This window comes from Lolium perenne, chromosome 3 (assembly GCF_019359855.2).
Source record: "Lolium perenne isolate Kyuss_39 chromosome 3, Kyuss_2.0, whole genome shotgun sequence".
NCBI lineage: Eukaryota > Viridiplantae > Streptophyta > Magnoliopsida > Poales > Poaceae > Lolium > Lolium perenne.
In genome coordinates, this window is record NC_067246.2 from 45,603,471 (window position 1) to 45,621,080 (window position 17,610).

The 17,610-nt window shown below is 43.1% G+C and overlaps 1 protein-coding gene across 3 annotated transcripts in view; it reads right to left on the bottom strand.

The window, feature by feature from the left end:
- Positions 1-404: 404 nt before the first annotated feature.
- The window catches only part of LOC127341398 (serine/threonine-protein kinase ATM), a 46,694-nt gene continuing 29,488 nt past the window's right edge, over positions 405-17,610 (bottom strand). For all 3 annotated transcript variants that reach the window (XM_071827913.1, XM_071827912.1, XM_051367232.1), the window contains 28 exons: positions 17,479-17,591; positions 16,688-16,754; positions 16,529-16,603; positions 16,321-16,443; positions 16,033-16,197; positions 15,845-15,946; positions 8,352-8,503; positions 8,041-8,242; positions 7,918-7,965; positions 7,745-7,828; positions 7,287-7,370; positions 6,786-6,866; positions 6,611-6,700; positions 6,467-6,529; positions 4,213-4,353; positions 4,057-4,113; positions 3,902-3,967; positions 3,538-3,632; positions 3,335-3,443; positions 2,454-2,543; positions 2,280-2,359; positions 2,105-2,183; positions 1,974-2,020; positions 1,755-1,854; positions 1,538-1,669; positions 1,270-1,404; positions 1,114-1,179; positions 405-835 (listed from right to left, as the gene is read on the bottom strand). In XM_071827913.1, the coding sequence (XP_071684014.1) occupies positions 617-835; positions 1,114-1,179; positions 1,270-1,404; positions 1,538-1,669; positions 1,755-1,854; positions 1,974-2,020; positions 2,105-2,183; positions 2,280-2,359; positions 2,454-2,543; positions 3,335-3,443; positions 3,538-3,632; positions 3,902-3,967; positions 4,057-4,113; positions 4,213-4,353; positions 6,467-6,529; positions 6,611-6,700; positions 6,786-6,866; positions 7,287-7,370; positions 7,745-7,828; positions 7,918-7,965; positions 8,041-8,242; positions 8,352-8,503; positions 15,845-15,946; positions 16,033-16,197; positions 16,321-16,443; positions 16,529-16,603; positions 16,688-16,754; positions 17,479-17,591 (2,865 nt within the window). In that variant the 3' untranslated portion in view covers positions 405-616. The remainder of the gene's footprint in view (positions 836-1,113; positions 1,180-1,269; positions 1,405-1,537; positions 1,670-1,754; positions 1,855-1,973; positions 2,021-2,104; positions 2,184-2,279; positions 2,360-2,453; positions 2,544-3,334; positions 3,444-3,537; positions 3,633-3,901; positions 3,968-4,056; positions 4,114-4,212; positions 4,354-6,466; positions 6,530-6,610; positions 6,701-6,785; positions 6,867-7,286; positions 7,371-7,744; positions 7,829-7,917; positions 7,966-8,040; positions 8,243-8,351; positions 8,504-15,844; positions 15,947-16,032; positions 16,198-16,320; positions 16,444-16,528; positions 16,604-16,687; positions 16,755-17,478; positions 17,592-17,610) is intronic.

Below are 17,610 nucleotides of genomic sequence, written 5' to 3' on the forward strand. Positions count from 1 at the left end.
ATACATAGTTCAATCTCGTTACTAGCAAGTACTCTTTACTCCTATTGTAACAAATCATTCAGTTGTGGCTAACTCATTAGTCACGTGCTTGCAATCGATATATAATGCGCATTACCTAGGCAGGCCCCAAGTATATCTATCCGTGGAGGATGGACATATGAGTTCGATATAGAATTGCAATTGTTATGTGCTGGCCTGCAATTTCAGAGTTGTTTTTACCTGCGTAAGTGCCTAAGTGGAAGTAAAGTCAGCAAACCAACAAAGTAAAATACACATTATAGGTTATGAAAGTGCAAAGTTGATTTCAAATATATCCATGAAACTCAAAGCAAAAAAAAATCAGCGTGGTACAAAATGCCATCCCTCCCACTGCAACCTTCCCAGATCCACAAGAGGCCCACACAAACCCAGCGTAAAGGTCCTTTTATATACAATCAAGGATACAAATGTACAATGATCACATGAACACCTAAAACTACAAAGTACAAACACATGTTTGATGTAACTTTTGCACACAAAAACAAGCGCAAGGTTCTCAAAGTAAAAGCTTCAGTAGCAGTCACAAAATTGCTTTTACCTTGGGTTCACAAATTTCCATCAATTTTCCTTGCGTATTTTACAACCAAGGTCCCCACCCTGGAAACATTTGGCACAGCCGGTCAAGGTCTACCGCATCCTGTATGAGCTGTCTGACCTGTCCCTCTACACTTCTCATTTCGCCATCCTCGTAACCATCCAACTTCTGTTTGACACGGAGTATAGCACGAGCAGCATCTTTGTTCCCCTCGTATGCCTCTTGGGAGTCATCCAGGCACGAGTCGGTGTAATCAGTTTCCTGAAAATCAAATATTACTTCAATGGTTTGCGCCATGACTTGGGAATTCTGAATCTTTCAAAGGGAAACTAAGAGAAAAACAAAGATCAGACATATGGATGATATAGTGGCTTTAGCACTGATATATGCAACAGTACCAGTGCTGCAAGCAGCAGTTGAACATAGAATATTTATTCCACATATCTTTGATAATGGAAAGGCCTTCTAGAAACACTCATGTAACCCAAAAAATAGGTACGTCATATAAGTTTACGAGTCAAAAGTAAACTTTTGGTTACCTTTTGACGCTGTAAAGCTTTCAGTGGCGAAAGGGCCCATTTATAAAGTGGATCGTGGATGAAGACCTGGCATATTAGATCAATTATCAGGATAAACTGTAATGTCAACCTACCTGATGAATTTATGAAAAAAAAAACTTTTGGCAACAGACATACTTCAATAATAGTGAGCAATGCCTCTTTATTTTCCCTCATAACAGAAAGAGTTTTCTCACAGCATCTTCTAAATACGCCTTCAACGCCAGTAACACCCATGCCGTCTATGATGTCCCTTGTCAGCCGAAACGGAACCTTTAAGTACAAATAGAAACTTAGTTTAGATAGGCATTTATAGTTGGTTTTACGAATATAGTAGGCCTCGTGAAGGAAAATAGTAGCGAAAAAATGCTCACTAAGAGAATACAAGGATGGTTAGAATACATACCCGTTCAGGTGTTTTAAGCATGAGACCTTGTTCAAATGCAACACCAAGATCAATATGCACAACCTCGGCTGTGTCTTGATCAAGGAGAACATTCATGGAATGACGATCTCCAAGGCCAACAATATATCCTACCTGAACCAACAAAGTTAATAACATAGCTTTCCCCAGTAGTGGATATAGACCAAGACAAATGACTTCAGTAATATGTCATTATTACCATTGAGCTTGCTGCCACACTTCTTGTGTATGCAAGTCTGCTTTGGAACCAGTCTGCAGGCTGCAAGAATCTCTCAAGAAAGAAGTGGTGCATCACAGGCCTGGTCATTGCAGGACAAGGACAAATGTTAGCAAAACAAGCAACTTTACACCTTCTGCATGTTCCAATCTGTCTACATATTGGTCTATTATTAACTGAAAATAAGCGAGAACAAAAAACCTTGAGTTGTTGCAGATTCTGAGAAACGCCTTCCTTTTGTCTTTCTCCTACAAAACATTAATGCTTCAGAAAGGACGGCAATCACCATATATTAGAGTATAGAAAAGTGAAAGCTCCTTATGTGAACATACAGTTGCCAGGTGCTCTCTGCATTGAAAAAATGTCCAGTCTCCAGTTCCATATCGTCCATGCGCTCCACCAGTTCTAGTGCTGTCCAAACCAATGAAGACACATTTCATTAATATAAAGCATTCTCAATTTGGAACTTATTATATATATAATTACCAGAATCATGTATGGAATTACCTCCCTAAGAGATAGTCACCAAGTGGAACAGTCCCATTTACCCATTCAACAACACCAGCACTTGGGGTGAAAGGAACAACCTAAATTTGAGAAAGTTGTTAGATTAGCAATAAGTTGCAAAACTTGGCATGGAGAAAAAGAACTGAAATGCAAATTTATGGCATTCACTGCTACCTTATATGTGCGTATTCTCAATCTCCTTTCAGAAGTATCTCTGTGATTTTGCAAGAACATGTTTACCAAACTGAAAAATTGCTCCATTACCTGAAAGTTACACAAGACAGCTTTTCTCAGGCTCCAGGTAGCATTGAGGTGTATTATGATATTCTCGTATGGTTGAACACTTTTGGATATAGGGGTGTTAGGCTATCTACTTTTTCTGTAATCACATTGCAAATGCATGTTTGATTGTATCCTAAAACATATGAAAGCAATGTGAGAGGATAATCACTGGATAAAAGGTTTTATCTGATTTTCAGTTTATTTACCCAAGACAATAGACTTTAAATCTTTACAAATATGAACAATACAACAACCACAAGCCATGTCTCGTTTGTCCCATCTTGCAGAAAATAGATTGTTGTATAATAGCAATGTACAGTTGATATTTTCCCCAATTCAACTCTGCTGGGGTCATCAGACAGTAATATTTCTACTGAACATTACCAGACATCACATTACATAACAGGGATAACCAACTGTAGCCAATGATTTAATGTTGTTAGATTTGTATTGTACAGCTGTTTAGACCTTTCTTTAATAGAGCTTCATGGGAATACACAAGTTAAGTTTCTAGCATGGTATCCAAGACCCCTTTTATGGTCGTAAGACATCTTCCTGCTACTGAAGTCAACATAATCAATGACCCTAGTGGTACACAAACTAGACGGACCTCAGCATATAATGATATGTGTAATGTTGATGTACACCATGATGAATGACAAATAGACAATTCACAGGCAGCAATAGCTTTCTCAGGAGTCAAGTACTCATCTAGTCTCAAACCTATACCAAAAAAGTTATTGAATTTCTCATTAAAATGAAAAAGAACATACAGCATCTTGTCGCAGGTCATCATTTCCAGATTTTGCAAGTTGGCGGTATTTATTACCGTCCGAGCCAATACATACAATAACTTTGGGAGCATTTATTCCGTTCATCACACTGTCATAGAGGAAGACTTCCAACAGTCAATAAAAATAAAAGAAATAGTAAATGCTCAGTAACAAACAATGTAATAAACTAAAACCCAACTTACGTAATCGAATCCACTAGCCCACTGAAATGTGGAAAGGTGCCTTCTTCATACCGGCAATTAGGGTCAACTGGAATAGTAGCAGTCACAACGGGAACCTGATGACGCCAAACAAAGAAACCAAAAAACTGAGCAGTGAAATTTCCATAAATCATTTAAAACACTCATGGTTGGCTATCTACTTTTTATGTAGTCACATTGCAAATGCATGAAAGAATGTCCGCCAACCAAGGTTATGAATCAAGAAAAATCAGAAGGTCTATCAAGCACTACCACCAAGCAAAAAGCTGCTTAGTACTTAATCCTTTGGTTATTTTTTTAGCTGGAAACAGCGAAAGGAATTTGTAAAAGTAAATTTCATAAGTACCTTTTCAAGTTCAAGCTGGCAAATGCTGCGGAACTCCCTGGGTAGTGAGATTTTTTTGTTGGTGTCCTGATAATAAGATGGATAAAAAGAATATGTTAACATGTAAAATGTATGTATACAAATCTTACAAGTCGCTATATGTATAGGCAACTAACCTCCTTCTTAGTCTCTAGTTCAGCTAACTTAATGTAGATCTCAACCATCTGTTTCATCTATAAGATGTGGGGATAAACATCACGAAGGTTATATTCCATGACCTCCTTCAGGGGTAAGAACATCACAATAAGAGTATGATTGTAAGAATGGCAAACCTGACGAATTAAAGCTCCATGAATAGAAGATAGCTCCTTTAATAAATTCTCAGCAGCAAGCTTCTTATCCATATCTACAACAAAAGAGCTTCTGCTCCTTTGCTTGTCTTTGACACGGTCACCATTTGCTAGAGCAAAAAGCTGAGGCCAAAGAATATCACAAACTTTAAAAAGCAACATACTGTTCCACTAGCCTGAAAGAATCTGAGATTAACTAAAATGTGCCAGAGTCGCTCCATACATCGACTAGACCTAGTGGTGAAAGTAGTGCTGGGATTCTCCAAAAAAATGTCAAGTTGGATCCAAGTGAGTGTACTGGGCTGTATGTTTTGGTACTTTCATGACAGTCTGGACATACTTAAGAGACCGTCTCCTAGTCATATGAAACCAATTGAACCATGCCTTATGGATTGACCTTGTTCTCCTTAGAGCATCTCCACCGGCGGCCCCGATAGCATTTTGGGGGCCGGCATCAAAAATGGGCACGCACCGGCGCGCCCCAAATAGCGCCAGCGCTTTTTCGAGCCCAATAGAAGCGCCAGCAACCCCGTGCCGGCCCCTTCACGAAGGGAGCGAATCGGGCGCGCCGGCGCCTCGTGAGACGACGGTTTTCGCGAGTGGGGGCGCCTTGTCAGCGAGAGGACGCGGCGGTTCGTATCGAAAATGACGCGGGAAGGTTGGTCGTCGGCATTAATGGCCTCCCGTGCGGAAACCCAAGCGGCAACGAGGGCGGCGACTGGCCACGCGGCATCCACCCACCTTCCCCACGCGCCTTCAATGCGCGTCCGATGCCTCCCTTAAAACCCCACCGGCGCGCACTTCTCTTCTTCCCCGTCTTCCAACCCTAGCCGCCATTGTCGCAGACGCCGCGCAAACAACCACCTCTTCCACGCACCCACCGACGATGGCGCACAACGACGAGGCCGGCGTACTCCGATCATTGCAGCTTAGCAACGACGAGGCTTTCTTCGCCGTCTCCAACGCCTGGTTCGCCATGCCACCGTCGCCACCGACAGGACCACAGACGCGAGCCCTCGCCACGGAACGGCGGAACCTGCTGACGCCGGTGGAGAGGAACCTGCTGGCCAACGCGCTCGACAGCCCGGCGTGGCCGCGGCGATTCAAAGATGAGCGCGCCGTGGAGGCACGGCCGCCACGTCGACGACACGCTGCGGCAGTATGGCTTCCGCCAACGCGCCCGCGGAGACTCTGCAGAGGGCGCCGGAAAGGACTACGGCGTCCGGGAGCTCGCGCACCGGATCGTTAGCAGCCTGTGACCGCACATACTCGGTCGCGCCCGCGCCTCCTTCCGAGGGCAAGGCGCGCGTCCTCTGCTGCGGCCCATCGGACGACGGGGTCGGGCCACCGCCGCCGCCTCAAGGAGGACGTTGTGGCCTCACCACAACTTCCACCGGCGAAGAAGCAATGGTGGGAGATGGAGGCGGAGGCGGCCCTCCGTGGCGGCGACGACCCGGAGGAGTTCCCCGGCCAGAACTTCATCGTCGGCCGCTCCGTCAACAAGGACTATCGGAAGATCACGATGGACCCGCCGCAGGCGGCGGTGTGGTCCGCCAGGGACCACGGCGCCAACTTCGTCGACCTTGCCGGACCTTCCGAGCTGCTGGCGCCAAAGGAGAAGAACGACGACGACGACTCGGGCCATCCAGCGACGACAGCGGCGACGACAACAACCTCGACTTCAGCGCCTTCGACGCACGCCGCCGCTAGATTTTTGTTTTGTTTTTAGTTTAAAATCGAGTTACCTTTGTATAAATTTCGTATGAATTTTGTATGAATATCGTTTTCAAAATGTCTTAATAAGTTTGAATTTCTATCGGGGCTGTCATATGGGGGGCGCCGGTGTGGGAGCAACATCCCCAAATAGAGGATGCTCGGCCGGCGCCCCCCATACGGCAGTGCTGGCGCTCCTGCCGGCTCCTATTTGGGGGCCGCCGGTGGAGATGCTCTTAGTACTTTTATATGATCACTACAGTTCCATAAATACTAACGAACATCAAGTAATAGGTTTGCTTGAGAGTTTGGTGATCCAAAAATGTTTGGAAATGTTCGAAGACCCCATTTGGGAGATCATGTTTGGTATTCGTATTAGTTGATACAGTACTGACCATGTTATACATAGGTTTACATGCATTCAGCATTCAGCTGACAAGATATTAGTTCACCAATCAATATATCATGAAAATAGAATTCGATCATAATTCATCCAATACATAAAATATTGCAACTTTAATACCTGAAATATTGTATGATATGGATGATCACTGGCCATTTTCTTCAAGAGAGAAGCCAATGCATTCTGCAAGGGAAAACAATGCTCTTACTTGACAGATTCATATTCATGTTTACCCATCATACAAGTTCTCAATGATGTGCATACCTGGAAGTTTGTTGACCCCTGAGCATCTTTTGAGCTCCCAAGTCTAGAAGCAATCTGATAGACCAATGGTATGAACTTGTAGGTTTGGACCTATCCAGCCAAAAAGAAAATTCTTTTATCATGAAACGGACAAATAGTACCCAAAGGGAATCATGAAATGGAACTAAAAGATGACCTCTTTGGTTGTTTTAATCATTGATTTCACAACTTGTTCCCTTGAAAAAAGACTAAACCACAGTGATACCAACCGGAAAACCTGAATATAAGATGTTGACCACTGACATAAGCAAACAGTATCCTTAAGAACAGAACGCAGAATTGAAGATAAACCATTTACAACACAAGATATATTGTCACCTAAACAACAAGTGCATTCATAGTAAGATACAATTGTGGTAACACAGGCAGCGATTAGCAAATGGAGGCTTCACACTTAAGGAAAACAGTTTATAGTGGCAACCATATTATGTGCAACGACAAGAATATTCCTAACAATGGCATATATATAACCGACAAAAAGAAACAGCAACATGATATTATGAGTTAGTACTCTATACTGATATAACCAGAAATGGCTGGCATTCTTTCATGGCCAGACGGAGTACATTTCAGCCATTAGACAAAGATGACAACTGCAAAACAAAAAAACTGGGATCTTCAAACGGATATTGCATACCACTTGTAGGTCATATTTGCCACCAACAACTAGGGAACGTTGGTACCCCTGAAGTGCCAGACTCAAGAACCTGTCTCGGTCATCCTGGTAAAAAAGGTAAGTTTGCATATGCTCATTCAAACAGAGAGAAGTAATTTTGTATGGAATGCATTGCATAACAATCAACAGGCCCAACTAACTGTAAGGTAAAAAAAAATATGATGTGGGCTCCTATTTAACACTAATGAATAAGGGAGTGTATTTGGTGTCCATTTATGAAAATCACATGACACGCTGGTTCTCTCAAGAAATTTCATGCATGTAGACAGGGGCGAAGAGAGAAACAGATACCATAGGAGCCAGTTCCGGTTTATGGGGTCATTTCCACTAATTTATGAGCTTAGCTCTGGTAAACAATGTACTTTCTTTAATATTTGCAAAAAAAATTGGGTTCTCTTGGATAAATAGTATATGCACACCTGAATCTTTTGTGCTTCTTCAGTGTCAAGTGTAAGTTGCTTCTGCAACTCTTGGATTTTTGCAGTGTAATCAGTCTTCTCACCCTGAAAATTTGAAGACTTGGTATGAGTTGGCAAGATTAGAAGACAATGCATACCCAGTAACCCTCAAAAGTTTGCAGTTATCTACATGCCTTGGATGAACTTTTGAGTCTTTTCATCAGTGTCTCCAACTCCCTAGTCTGCATTAAATAGCAATTGGATTAAGATAAACACAGCTCAAAGTCAGACATCCATGGCACTGTCAACTTTGTTACCTTGTATTTCCTTAATCGCAGAGCTGCTTGCCATTCATTGGATGAAAGTCTTTCCTCATAGCTTTTAAACAAGTTATCTGTGTAATGTGCTAAATGGAAATATGTACGACACTGCCTGGACATGTACTTTTTGTCTGAGTTCTTGTGAAATTCAGTAAGATCTACAGAGTGTCTTAAGTAGTCTTCAATGATAGTTCTTGAGCTACAAAATATAATTATTAAGAATGTCCATGTTAATAAATATAGAAAGTAGAAAGAGTTATCAATTTGCAATAGAAATAAGATGTGAAGCATCGGATATAAAAGATTACTTGCTTGATCTTGTTTCAGCTAACCACTTGCCAACCAATCGGTAGACATCTGATATGTCTTTCTTATCAGTGTGGTTCTGCAGTATGTATTTACCAAGACCAATAGCCATATCATGCTGCCCCTGAGCTCTCAGCAGTTTAGCCTCTTCAAGCTGGAGAGTGAATGTAGGATTATTAGAATATGATCTTCAATTGAGCACATAAAAACTAACATGCTGTCATGTTAATGCAAAAGAACATCAGAAAACATAGCAAGTAGCACAAAAGGTTAAAGGCAAAGTAGAAGCATAGTAGAAGCTGTGAGATAACACATGGCGCAACAGCGGCCTTCACGGCCATTGGGCCAAAAACTGCAGGCAGCCCCAGAGAAACAGGGCATACTTGGCCCAAGCAGAGGAAGATGATGAGGAGCCTGCACGCCTCATAGTAAGTGCAGGTCTGCCCCACTTCTACCCCAACCAAGATGGTGCAGCAAAGCAACGCTCCTTGCCCCAGCCGTGACACTGCAGCAAAGGGATGTTCCAGCTGCTGCCATGGTGGTACTATCGCAACATCAAAAACCTCATTGGAGAAGAACCAGTGTCTGGGCTCGCACCACAGAACGTCGACTCCGAGCTACACTTGTCCAGCACGGGGGAGCCGTGCTCATTCGCAGCAGCTGAGCGCGACAAGGCATGGAAGGCAGCCATGCGTGAGGAAATTGAAGCAGTGGAGAGAAACAACACATGGGAACTCGTTGATCTGCCACAAGGGCATCGATCAATAGGCCTCAAATGGGTCTATAAGTTGAAGAAAAACGAAGCCGCCAAAGTGATCAAATACAAAGCACGGTTGGTCGCTCGCGGCTTCGTTCAACAAGCTGGCATAGATTTTGATGAAGTTCATGCTCAGGGTTGCTTGCTCTTGCAGCCTAGGAGGGGTGGTCTGTCCACCACATGGACATAAAATCAGCCTTTCTCATTAGAGAACTGAAGGAGGTCTATGTGAAGCAGCCACACGGTTTCGCCATCACTGGAGAAGAAAGAAAGGTTCTACGGCTACGCAAGGCCCTCTATGGCCTATAGGCGAGCATGGAACGTGAAGCTCAACTACACACTCAAAGAAATGGGTTTCAACTTTCAAGCAGAGCAAGCACGAGCACGCAATCTACCGACGCATCACCAGCAATGCAATCTTGCTCATTGGAGTATATGTGGATGATCTAATCATCACAGGTTTGTCTAAGGGAGCAATTGAGAGCTTCAAGGACGAGATGAAGACAAAATTCCAAATGAGTGACCTTGGATTGTTGTCGTTCTATCTTGGAATTCAAGTCCAGCAGCTTGACAATGGCATCAGCCTATGTCAAGCATACATCCTTCAGCTGGGAGGAACGGAAGGATGCAATCCAGCACAGACCCCAATGGAGGAGCGGCTCAAGCTGAGCCATGAAAGTACAACAAGAGAGGTGCGTTAGAGCTATGCATCTACTAGCTCTCCCCCGGGCTCTCTCTCATATAATATGAGCTTCACACTCACAGCTCTCTGTTTTGAGGTGCTTCACACACACATGTACACAGGGGTTCTACTAGTAGAAAGCTTTATTAGATATCTCAGTGGTACAAGCTTGCTTACATAGGAGGTGGGAGACTTGTACATGACCCTTTAGATTGTTGTCATGTGGCACAATCCAAACCCTACTCCATACTTCTAGAATACTCTATAAGCTCTAGATTTCTCTCTACATACCCTGTATACTTCACGACTTAGCCAGTTCCTTCTACTAGCGAACTATATTGACAAGATTACTCCTAACAATCTCCTCCGTAATCTTGTCATATCAACTATATCCCCTAATCCAAATCACACGGATCATGCACTTCATCTTGTGACGGCTTCGCACCGCTTCGCATCAAGCAACGATGGCGCACCCAGCTTGTCAGCCTCAAGCAGACTATACATACAGCAGATGGCACAACGCAACCTATTAGAGGAGTTGGGACAGTTAAATGTAATCCTGTTATTGAACTATCATCAGTATTGAATGTGCCTGCCTTTCCTATGAATTTAGTGTCTCTCAGTGCACTGGTTGATCAAATTGACTGTGAAGTTACCATTAACAAATATATGTGCTCGATCCAGGATAGGGTGACGAGCAGGAAGCTTGGGACTGGGACCAGTGATGAGGGATGGTATATAAAATAAAATAAAAATAAAACATAAGTAAGATCCAGTACTAGCTTCTACACACTTCTACTATATTCTAGGTAATATGGTCCTCTAGTTATGTGTGTTGTAGTGGTTTCCAGAGTATTCTAGTAGAAGTTGTAACTAGGATATTTGTAGTTCTTTCCCTAGCTTATGTAGTGTTCTCTAGAACACTCTAGTTGTGAGTAGAGCTAAGTAGTGAAGGCTCATGCAGCCTATAAATAGAGGTCCAACCTCTACCTATGAAACCAGACTATGTACTACCAACCTATCAATAATAAAGAGAACTTTGTGTTCTTGTTTTAGATCTTGGATTAGATCTTGTGTGTTGAGAGTTTGAACTAAACTCTTGACAGCCCCGCCCCTAGAGCGATATCTAGGTTACGCCCCTAGAGCGATATCTAGCGCAGCACGTTGAAGCGGTTCCTTCAACACTTGTGCTGTCCACATTGTAGCAACACGGTGGAGCTGTTCCTCCACAACCTTGTGCTGCTTCAACCAGGCATAGAGGATTGTGGTACATGGACCGCAGCGTGCCTAGCCAGGATGGGAATCAAGGACTAGTGGCTGTCACTGAAGACAAGGAAACTAGAGCTCTATTCATCACTGTCGAATGGGACATGTATCTTTTGATAAAATGTATCAAATATTTCCTGATGTAATGAGTGGTGTTGACAGAAGCAAGCTCAAGAGTATGCCAAACACACTAGAACCTCCTATGTGAGTAAGGGGATCAGAAGTATAACTCCTTTTGTGTTGGTTCATTCTGATGTATGGACATGTCCAGTGGTATCCATAAGTGGTGCAAAGTATTTTGTAACCTTTATTAATTGTTACTCACGGATGACTTGGATCTATCTCATGCAACACAAGGATGAAGTATTCCAGTGTTTCAAAAAATTTCATGCTCTTGTGAAGAATCAGTTCAATGTACAAATACAAGCTATTCGCACTGACAATGGTACGGAATATGTTAACAAAATATTTGGTGCTTTCATGTCTGAGCAAGGAATTGCATCATGATTACATCATGTCCAGATACGCCTCAACAGAATGGAATGGTGTGGCTGAAAGGACAAACCGTTATATATTGGAGGTTGCTCGGGCCTTAATGTTCACCATGAATGTGCCTAAATTCCTATAGAGCGAAGCTGTCCTGACTGCAACCTATTTGATCAACCGTACGCCATTGAGGGTGACAGGTATGAAGTCACCATGTGAGTTAATTCTAAAGAATAATACTCCCTCCGTCCCATTTTAATTAACTTGGCTGTCTTTTTTGCGAAAACCCCCCACCTTCTCTTGTTTTTTGAGCGTACACCGTTGGTTGCCAAGTCAACTGGAAACCAGCCCCACGACCCCGTCGTCCCCTTCCCCTACCCCCGTCCCCTCCCTCCCAGTCCTCTCCCTCAATAGTTCTACCCACCACCTCCCTGTCGCCGCCACCGCAGCTCCCCGTCCCCTTCTCCTCGTCGCCACCTTCTCCTCCTCGTCGCCGCCTTCTCCCCAATCGTCGCTGCCGCAGCCCATCCCCGTCCCCTTCTGCGGAGGTGGGTGGCAGAGCGTGGCGTGCTCCGTCGAGCAGGAGAGCTGGTGCTCCGTTTGGGACTCCGGCGTGCCCCAGCAGGAGCGGGCGGAGGCGGGTGGCGGAGGTGCTCCGTGCGTGGCGTGCCCCAGTAGGAGCGGGCGGAGGCGGGTGGCATCCTCATCGATCCAGCTCGATCGATCCAGTGCTGGATGGAGGTTACTGTTTTTGTTAAGGACTGGACTGTAAAATGAGATTAGTGAACCGTTTTTCTCCTCCCGCGTTGATTAAAACGGGACGGAGGGAGTACTTTTGTTGTTCCTCCAAATTTTTTTGGATGCACTTGCTTTGTTAGAGATCACAGGCCATCAGTGAGCAAACTAGATCCTCGAGCTCTGAAATATATTTTTCTTGGGTATTCGTCCGCACAAAGAGGTTACAAGTGCTGAAGTCCTTCCGAACGAAGGACATTTGTGAGCATGGATGTCACTTTTCGGGAATCTGAACCATTTTATGGAGATAAGACTGATCTGAGCATATTATTTGAAGATCTTGACCATTTTTCGGCTCATGGAACTGGTCAAGAGGGGGAGAGTGAACAGATGCAGGGGGACAATCTCAGAACCACAACCACAACCTCAACCAATAGTGGCAAGATGGAGATGACCAAAATTTGCCGCAGATATGGAGAAGGATGAATGAGGAACAAAATCTTCAAGTTTATGGTAGGAGGCAAGTGGGTGCATAACATATCCACGGGGGCAACAAGAGTTACAAGTTGAACATCAGGACAATTCTGAGACCATCTACCATCTCCCCCAGTGAAAGCCAAGTTGATGGAGACTCGACAACAATGGGAGGATGACAAATGGATCTACCAATTGCTTTGAGGAAAGGAACTCGGGCTTGTGTTGAGAGACTACAGAAAAGGCATGATGAGTGTGATATAGGCAACTTTGTGTCATACAAAGCCTTGTTTCCTTCTTACAAAGCATTTGTTGCTTCCCTACAGTCAATATCTATCCCAACTGACTGGAAGGTAGCAAAGGAGGACCCAAAATGGCGAGCGGCCATGTTGGAAGAACTAAAAGCATTGAAAAAAAACAAAACTTCGGAGTTAGTATCTCTTCCAAAAGGAAAAAAGGCTGTCAGTTGTAAGTGGATTTACACTGTAAAACAAAATGAACAAGGAAAGATTGAAAGGTACAAGGCAAGACTTGTGGCAAGAGGGTACACCCAGACCTATGGCATCGATTATGATGAGACCAAAAAAAGGCTGTCAGTTGTAAGTGGATTTACACTGTAAAACAAAATGAACAAGGAAAGATTGAAAGGTACAAGGCAAGACTTGTGGCAAGAGGGTACACCCAGACCTATGGCATCGATTATGATGAGACCTTTGCGCCAGTGGCGAAGATGAACACAGTAAGGATTTTGATATCGTGTGCAACAAACTTTGGGTGGCCGTTACACCAACTTGATGTTAAGAACGCTTTCCTACATGGAGATCTACATGAAGAAGTTTACATGGAAATTCCACATGGCTTCTCTTTGCCTGAAACCACAGGCAAGGTATGTAGACTGAAGAAATCCCTTTATGGACTAAAACAGTCTCCGAGAGCCTGGTTTGACAAATTTAGGCGTGCAGTTTGTGACATGGGGTACAGACAGTGCAATGGTGACCATACAGTGTTTTATAGACACTAAGGGAAAGATTACCATTCTTGCGGTGTATGTGGATGATATCATTATTACTGGTGATGACGAAGGAGAGATAGCAAGACTAAAGAAGTGTTTGAGTAAGGCCTTTGAAGTAAAAGACCTTGGTCAACTAAAGTACTTTCTTGGTATAGAAGTGGCCAGGTCAGCAAAAGGAATAGCTCTGTCCCAAAGAAAGTATACTTTGGACCTTCTCAATGATATTGGTATGCTAGGCTGCCAAGTAGCTTCAACCCCAATCGATCAATTGACAATGCAATCAGGTGATCATGTGGATAAAGGAAAATATCAGAGACTAGTTGGGAGACTGTTGTATTTATGTCATACACGACCATGTTGTATTTATGTCATACACGACCAGACATTGCCTTTGCAGTGAGTGTAGTGAGCAGGTATATGCATGAACCTAGAAGCGAACATCCTGAAGCAGTCTACAATCTTGCGATACTTGAAAGGAACTCCAGGGAAGGGCTTGTGGTTCAAGGGCAACATACATCTTGATGTTGATGGCTACTGTGATGCCGATTGGACAAGTTGCCTAGATGATCGAAGATCAACTTCAGGGTATTGTGTTTTTGTCGGAGGAAACTTAGGTCATGGAGGAGCAAGAAACAACAAGTGGTTTCAAAATGGAACGACCCACATTTCAAAATGGAACGACCCACAGAGGAGCACATGATGGATGTGAAGAGAATTCTTCGCTACGTTGCAGCCTTGCAGGCATGACTCACTATGGTCTTCACTACCGGCCAAAGACAAAGGAGGCACAGCTAGCCGACGACCTTGACACGAGGAAGAGCACGAGCGGCACTCTATTTTTTCTCGGCAACTACTTGGTGAGTTGGCAATCTCTCAAGCAGAGGGTGGTTGCTCAGTCTTCCATGAGGCAGCGTATGTTGCAGCCTCAATTGCAGCAACTCAAGGAATTTAGTGCTTGGAGAACTTCAAGAAAAACTGAGACATTTGAGCTAATGGTGGACAGCAAGTCTGCCCTGGCAATGGCATTAGCTAAAAACCCCGTCTTCCATGAGCGCAGCAAACATATCGGGGCTGCTTGGCAGATGGAAGCATCCAGCTTCACCAACACTTCAGATCAGCCTGCTGACATTTTGATATAATCACTTGGGCGAGTAAAGTTTCAGGAGCTACGTGCTAGAATTGTCCAGATCAAGTCAAGGATGAAGGGCAAGGCTTAGGGAGAGAATTGTGAGAGTTATCCTTGCTTAGGAGTTAAGCTAGTACTAGTAGGTGCTAGTATGTTCTAGCATGTTCTAGTAATACTATTCATATGTAAGCCTTAGGCAGTAGCAAACTCTGGTTAGCAGTAGAAAGCTGTAGAAATTTAGCTGTTGTACCTAGATTGTCTTCTATAAATAGCACTATGCAATACAAGCCGTGGTAGCTTTTGGCAGCCACAACTAGATTACTTCCTACACACTACCTGTTAACTAACAAGGCTAACAGCAGCTTTGACGGTTCAGCTAAACAACGGCTGCAGTACTGAGAACTTCGAAATCATCCTATGTTCTGCAATTATCAGGACATAATAAATTTCCGTTTCTTGGAAACAAACATTGTATTGCCACAACAACTGCTTCCCTGCCTTTCCCAAGGTCAACAAGGGCCAACACAAGTACTGCAAAGGCTGCATCTTTCATGTACAATAGGTCGTTTAGAGTTACAATGTTGCACCACCGCAAAAGGTACACAACAACTAGTAGTGTATTTTTCTCATGGGTTTATTTTCCCTGACATGATATATATTTTAGTCCTACTCAAAGACTCATAGGACTTAGAAATAATATCATGATCTACTTTGGTTTTCTAAAATTAGAAATTGGAAATTGATAATTCAATAGCACCTCTCACAAATGATCCGGGGTAGAATCCTGCTAAATGCTCATGGATTAAAATTCGCATAACAAATAAGCTAAACTGCTGAATTTCCTCTTTAATGATGCTGAAAGAACATAATATTGTGTTCATGACATGGGAGTTGGGACAGCTCAAGTAATAGCGATATGGAATCAGCAGTAGGATAACTGAAATGTAAAATATGTACCTTTGACAGGAAATAATTATTTGGCATCGTTTGCTGATCTCTGTGACAGCAAAGTTCTTTGAGTTCATATAAAGAAGCCGCAGCCAAAGAAAACCTTGAACCCTGAATCCAAAAAAGTATCAGAATATATTCAGAAGACGAACACAAAATGTGGCCACAGTTAAAAGTAAAAAAAAAAGTGAGACGACCTTCCGAAGTGCAGAAGCTGACTGAAATAGATGTTCTACGAGATGTTCTCCGCAACCTAAAATCTTAAGGAGGGCACGTCTGAATGCTAAAAAGGGTTCAAACAGATCAAGGTTACGCTCTGTTTGACACATGATGAAGTTCCACTCTTTATTCAACAACTCCAGCTGCCAAAAAAAGGGAAAGAAATGATTAGTCAACCAGGAAAATACATAAATAGATATAATACACAGATGGTTCCAAACTTGTTGTATGAAGTTGAATATACATGATGAGGAAAGTGTCAGAACCTGATTGCTCGCAGGAACAGCAGGCACTAGAGAGAACTCCTCGGTTCCAGCATAAGATTTTGGAGTTCGATTGAGACCAAGTTTCCAGCGCAGCTCCCAAACCACCGAAAGGTGATCTAGCATCTAAATATACAAAAAAAAAAGTGAAGAATAGCGTGCCTTAGAATAACCAAAAACATGAAGATCATCATAAGATCAGAAGGAGTACTTGTAATTTAAGAACGGTAGAGTGGATGTGTTTCGTGCTCTCCTTGCTAGCATTTGAGAGCGCCAACACAAGATCCTAAAAGATGACATAGTAAATTAGTTCCAGTCTCAGTAAACCCAATTGAGAGAAGTGGCCCGTAGATATCAATGTGAACACTACCATCTTGGAACGAGAAAGTTTCCCATGGAACTGCTCAAAATCACCATTCTCCAGGGCTCTTAGGCAACTGAAGCATGGAAAAAAAAAGGTTAACAATATATCAGAAGTACGGAGACAAGTTTCCAAAAGGTAAGGGCAAAATGGAGAATTGGAAACAATTAATTAACTTAGAGCTGTTTCAACAGAAGTCCATTTTGTACTGAAATTACATGTGTAATGTATTTTCACAACCCAGTATGCTTCTACCATGCCACACAGGCATGGTCAACAGGCCACCTAAACATTCGGCGCCACAATAAGCAGTTTTGGACCTTTACTGTGCCCCTATAGCAAGCTCAGGGGCAGATGTGCATTTTGAGAGTAGGAGGACAAACCTAAGTGGACATGGAAATTAAGGGGCCATGGGTAACCCTTAAATTAGAATTATTGTATCTGTCCAACAAAAATGGTACTCCCTCCGCCCCATGAAACATATCGGAGATTTGTTTAAATTTGGATGTATCTAGCCACTAAATAGTATCTAGATACATTCGAATTTTGACAAATCTCAGACAAGTTTCATGAAACAGAGGGAGTAAATGATACCCAGACCTGGCACACTTTCTGGAAGTCTGTGGAAGTTTATACCTAAAATTCAATTCCCTGAGAAGAAAAGGCATGATTTAACCTAGCTGATCATTAAGTGGTCTAAAGTGCAATTTACTCAATTACTAATCATGCCACTAGTTGAAAAATCTAGGAACGTGTAATACATATTGATATGCAAGTAAGAATAAATGGAGAATATTGACCTGTGCAAACTTTCATTGAAAAGACAGTAATTGCGGGAGCGGCTTGAAGCCTGTGAAGAATATGGAACAAAAAAGGAAAAATCCCAGTTTCCTGCCCTCCAAGCAGCTTCGTACTGCAAAATAGATAGTCAA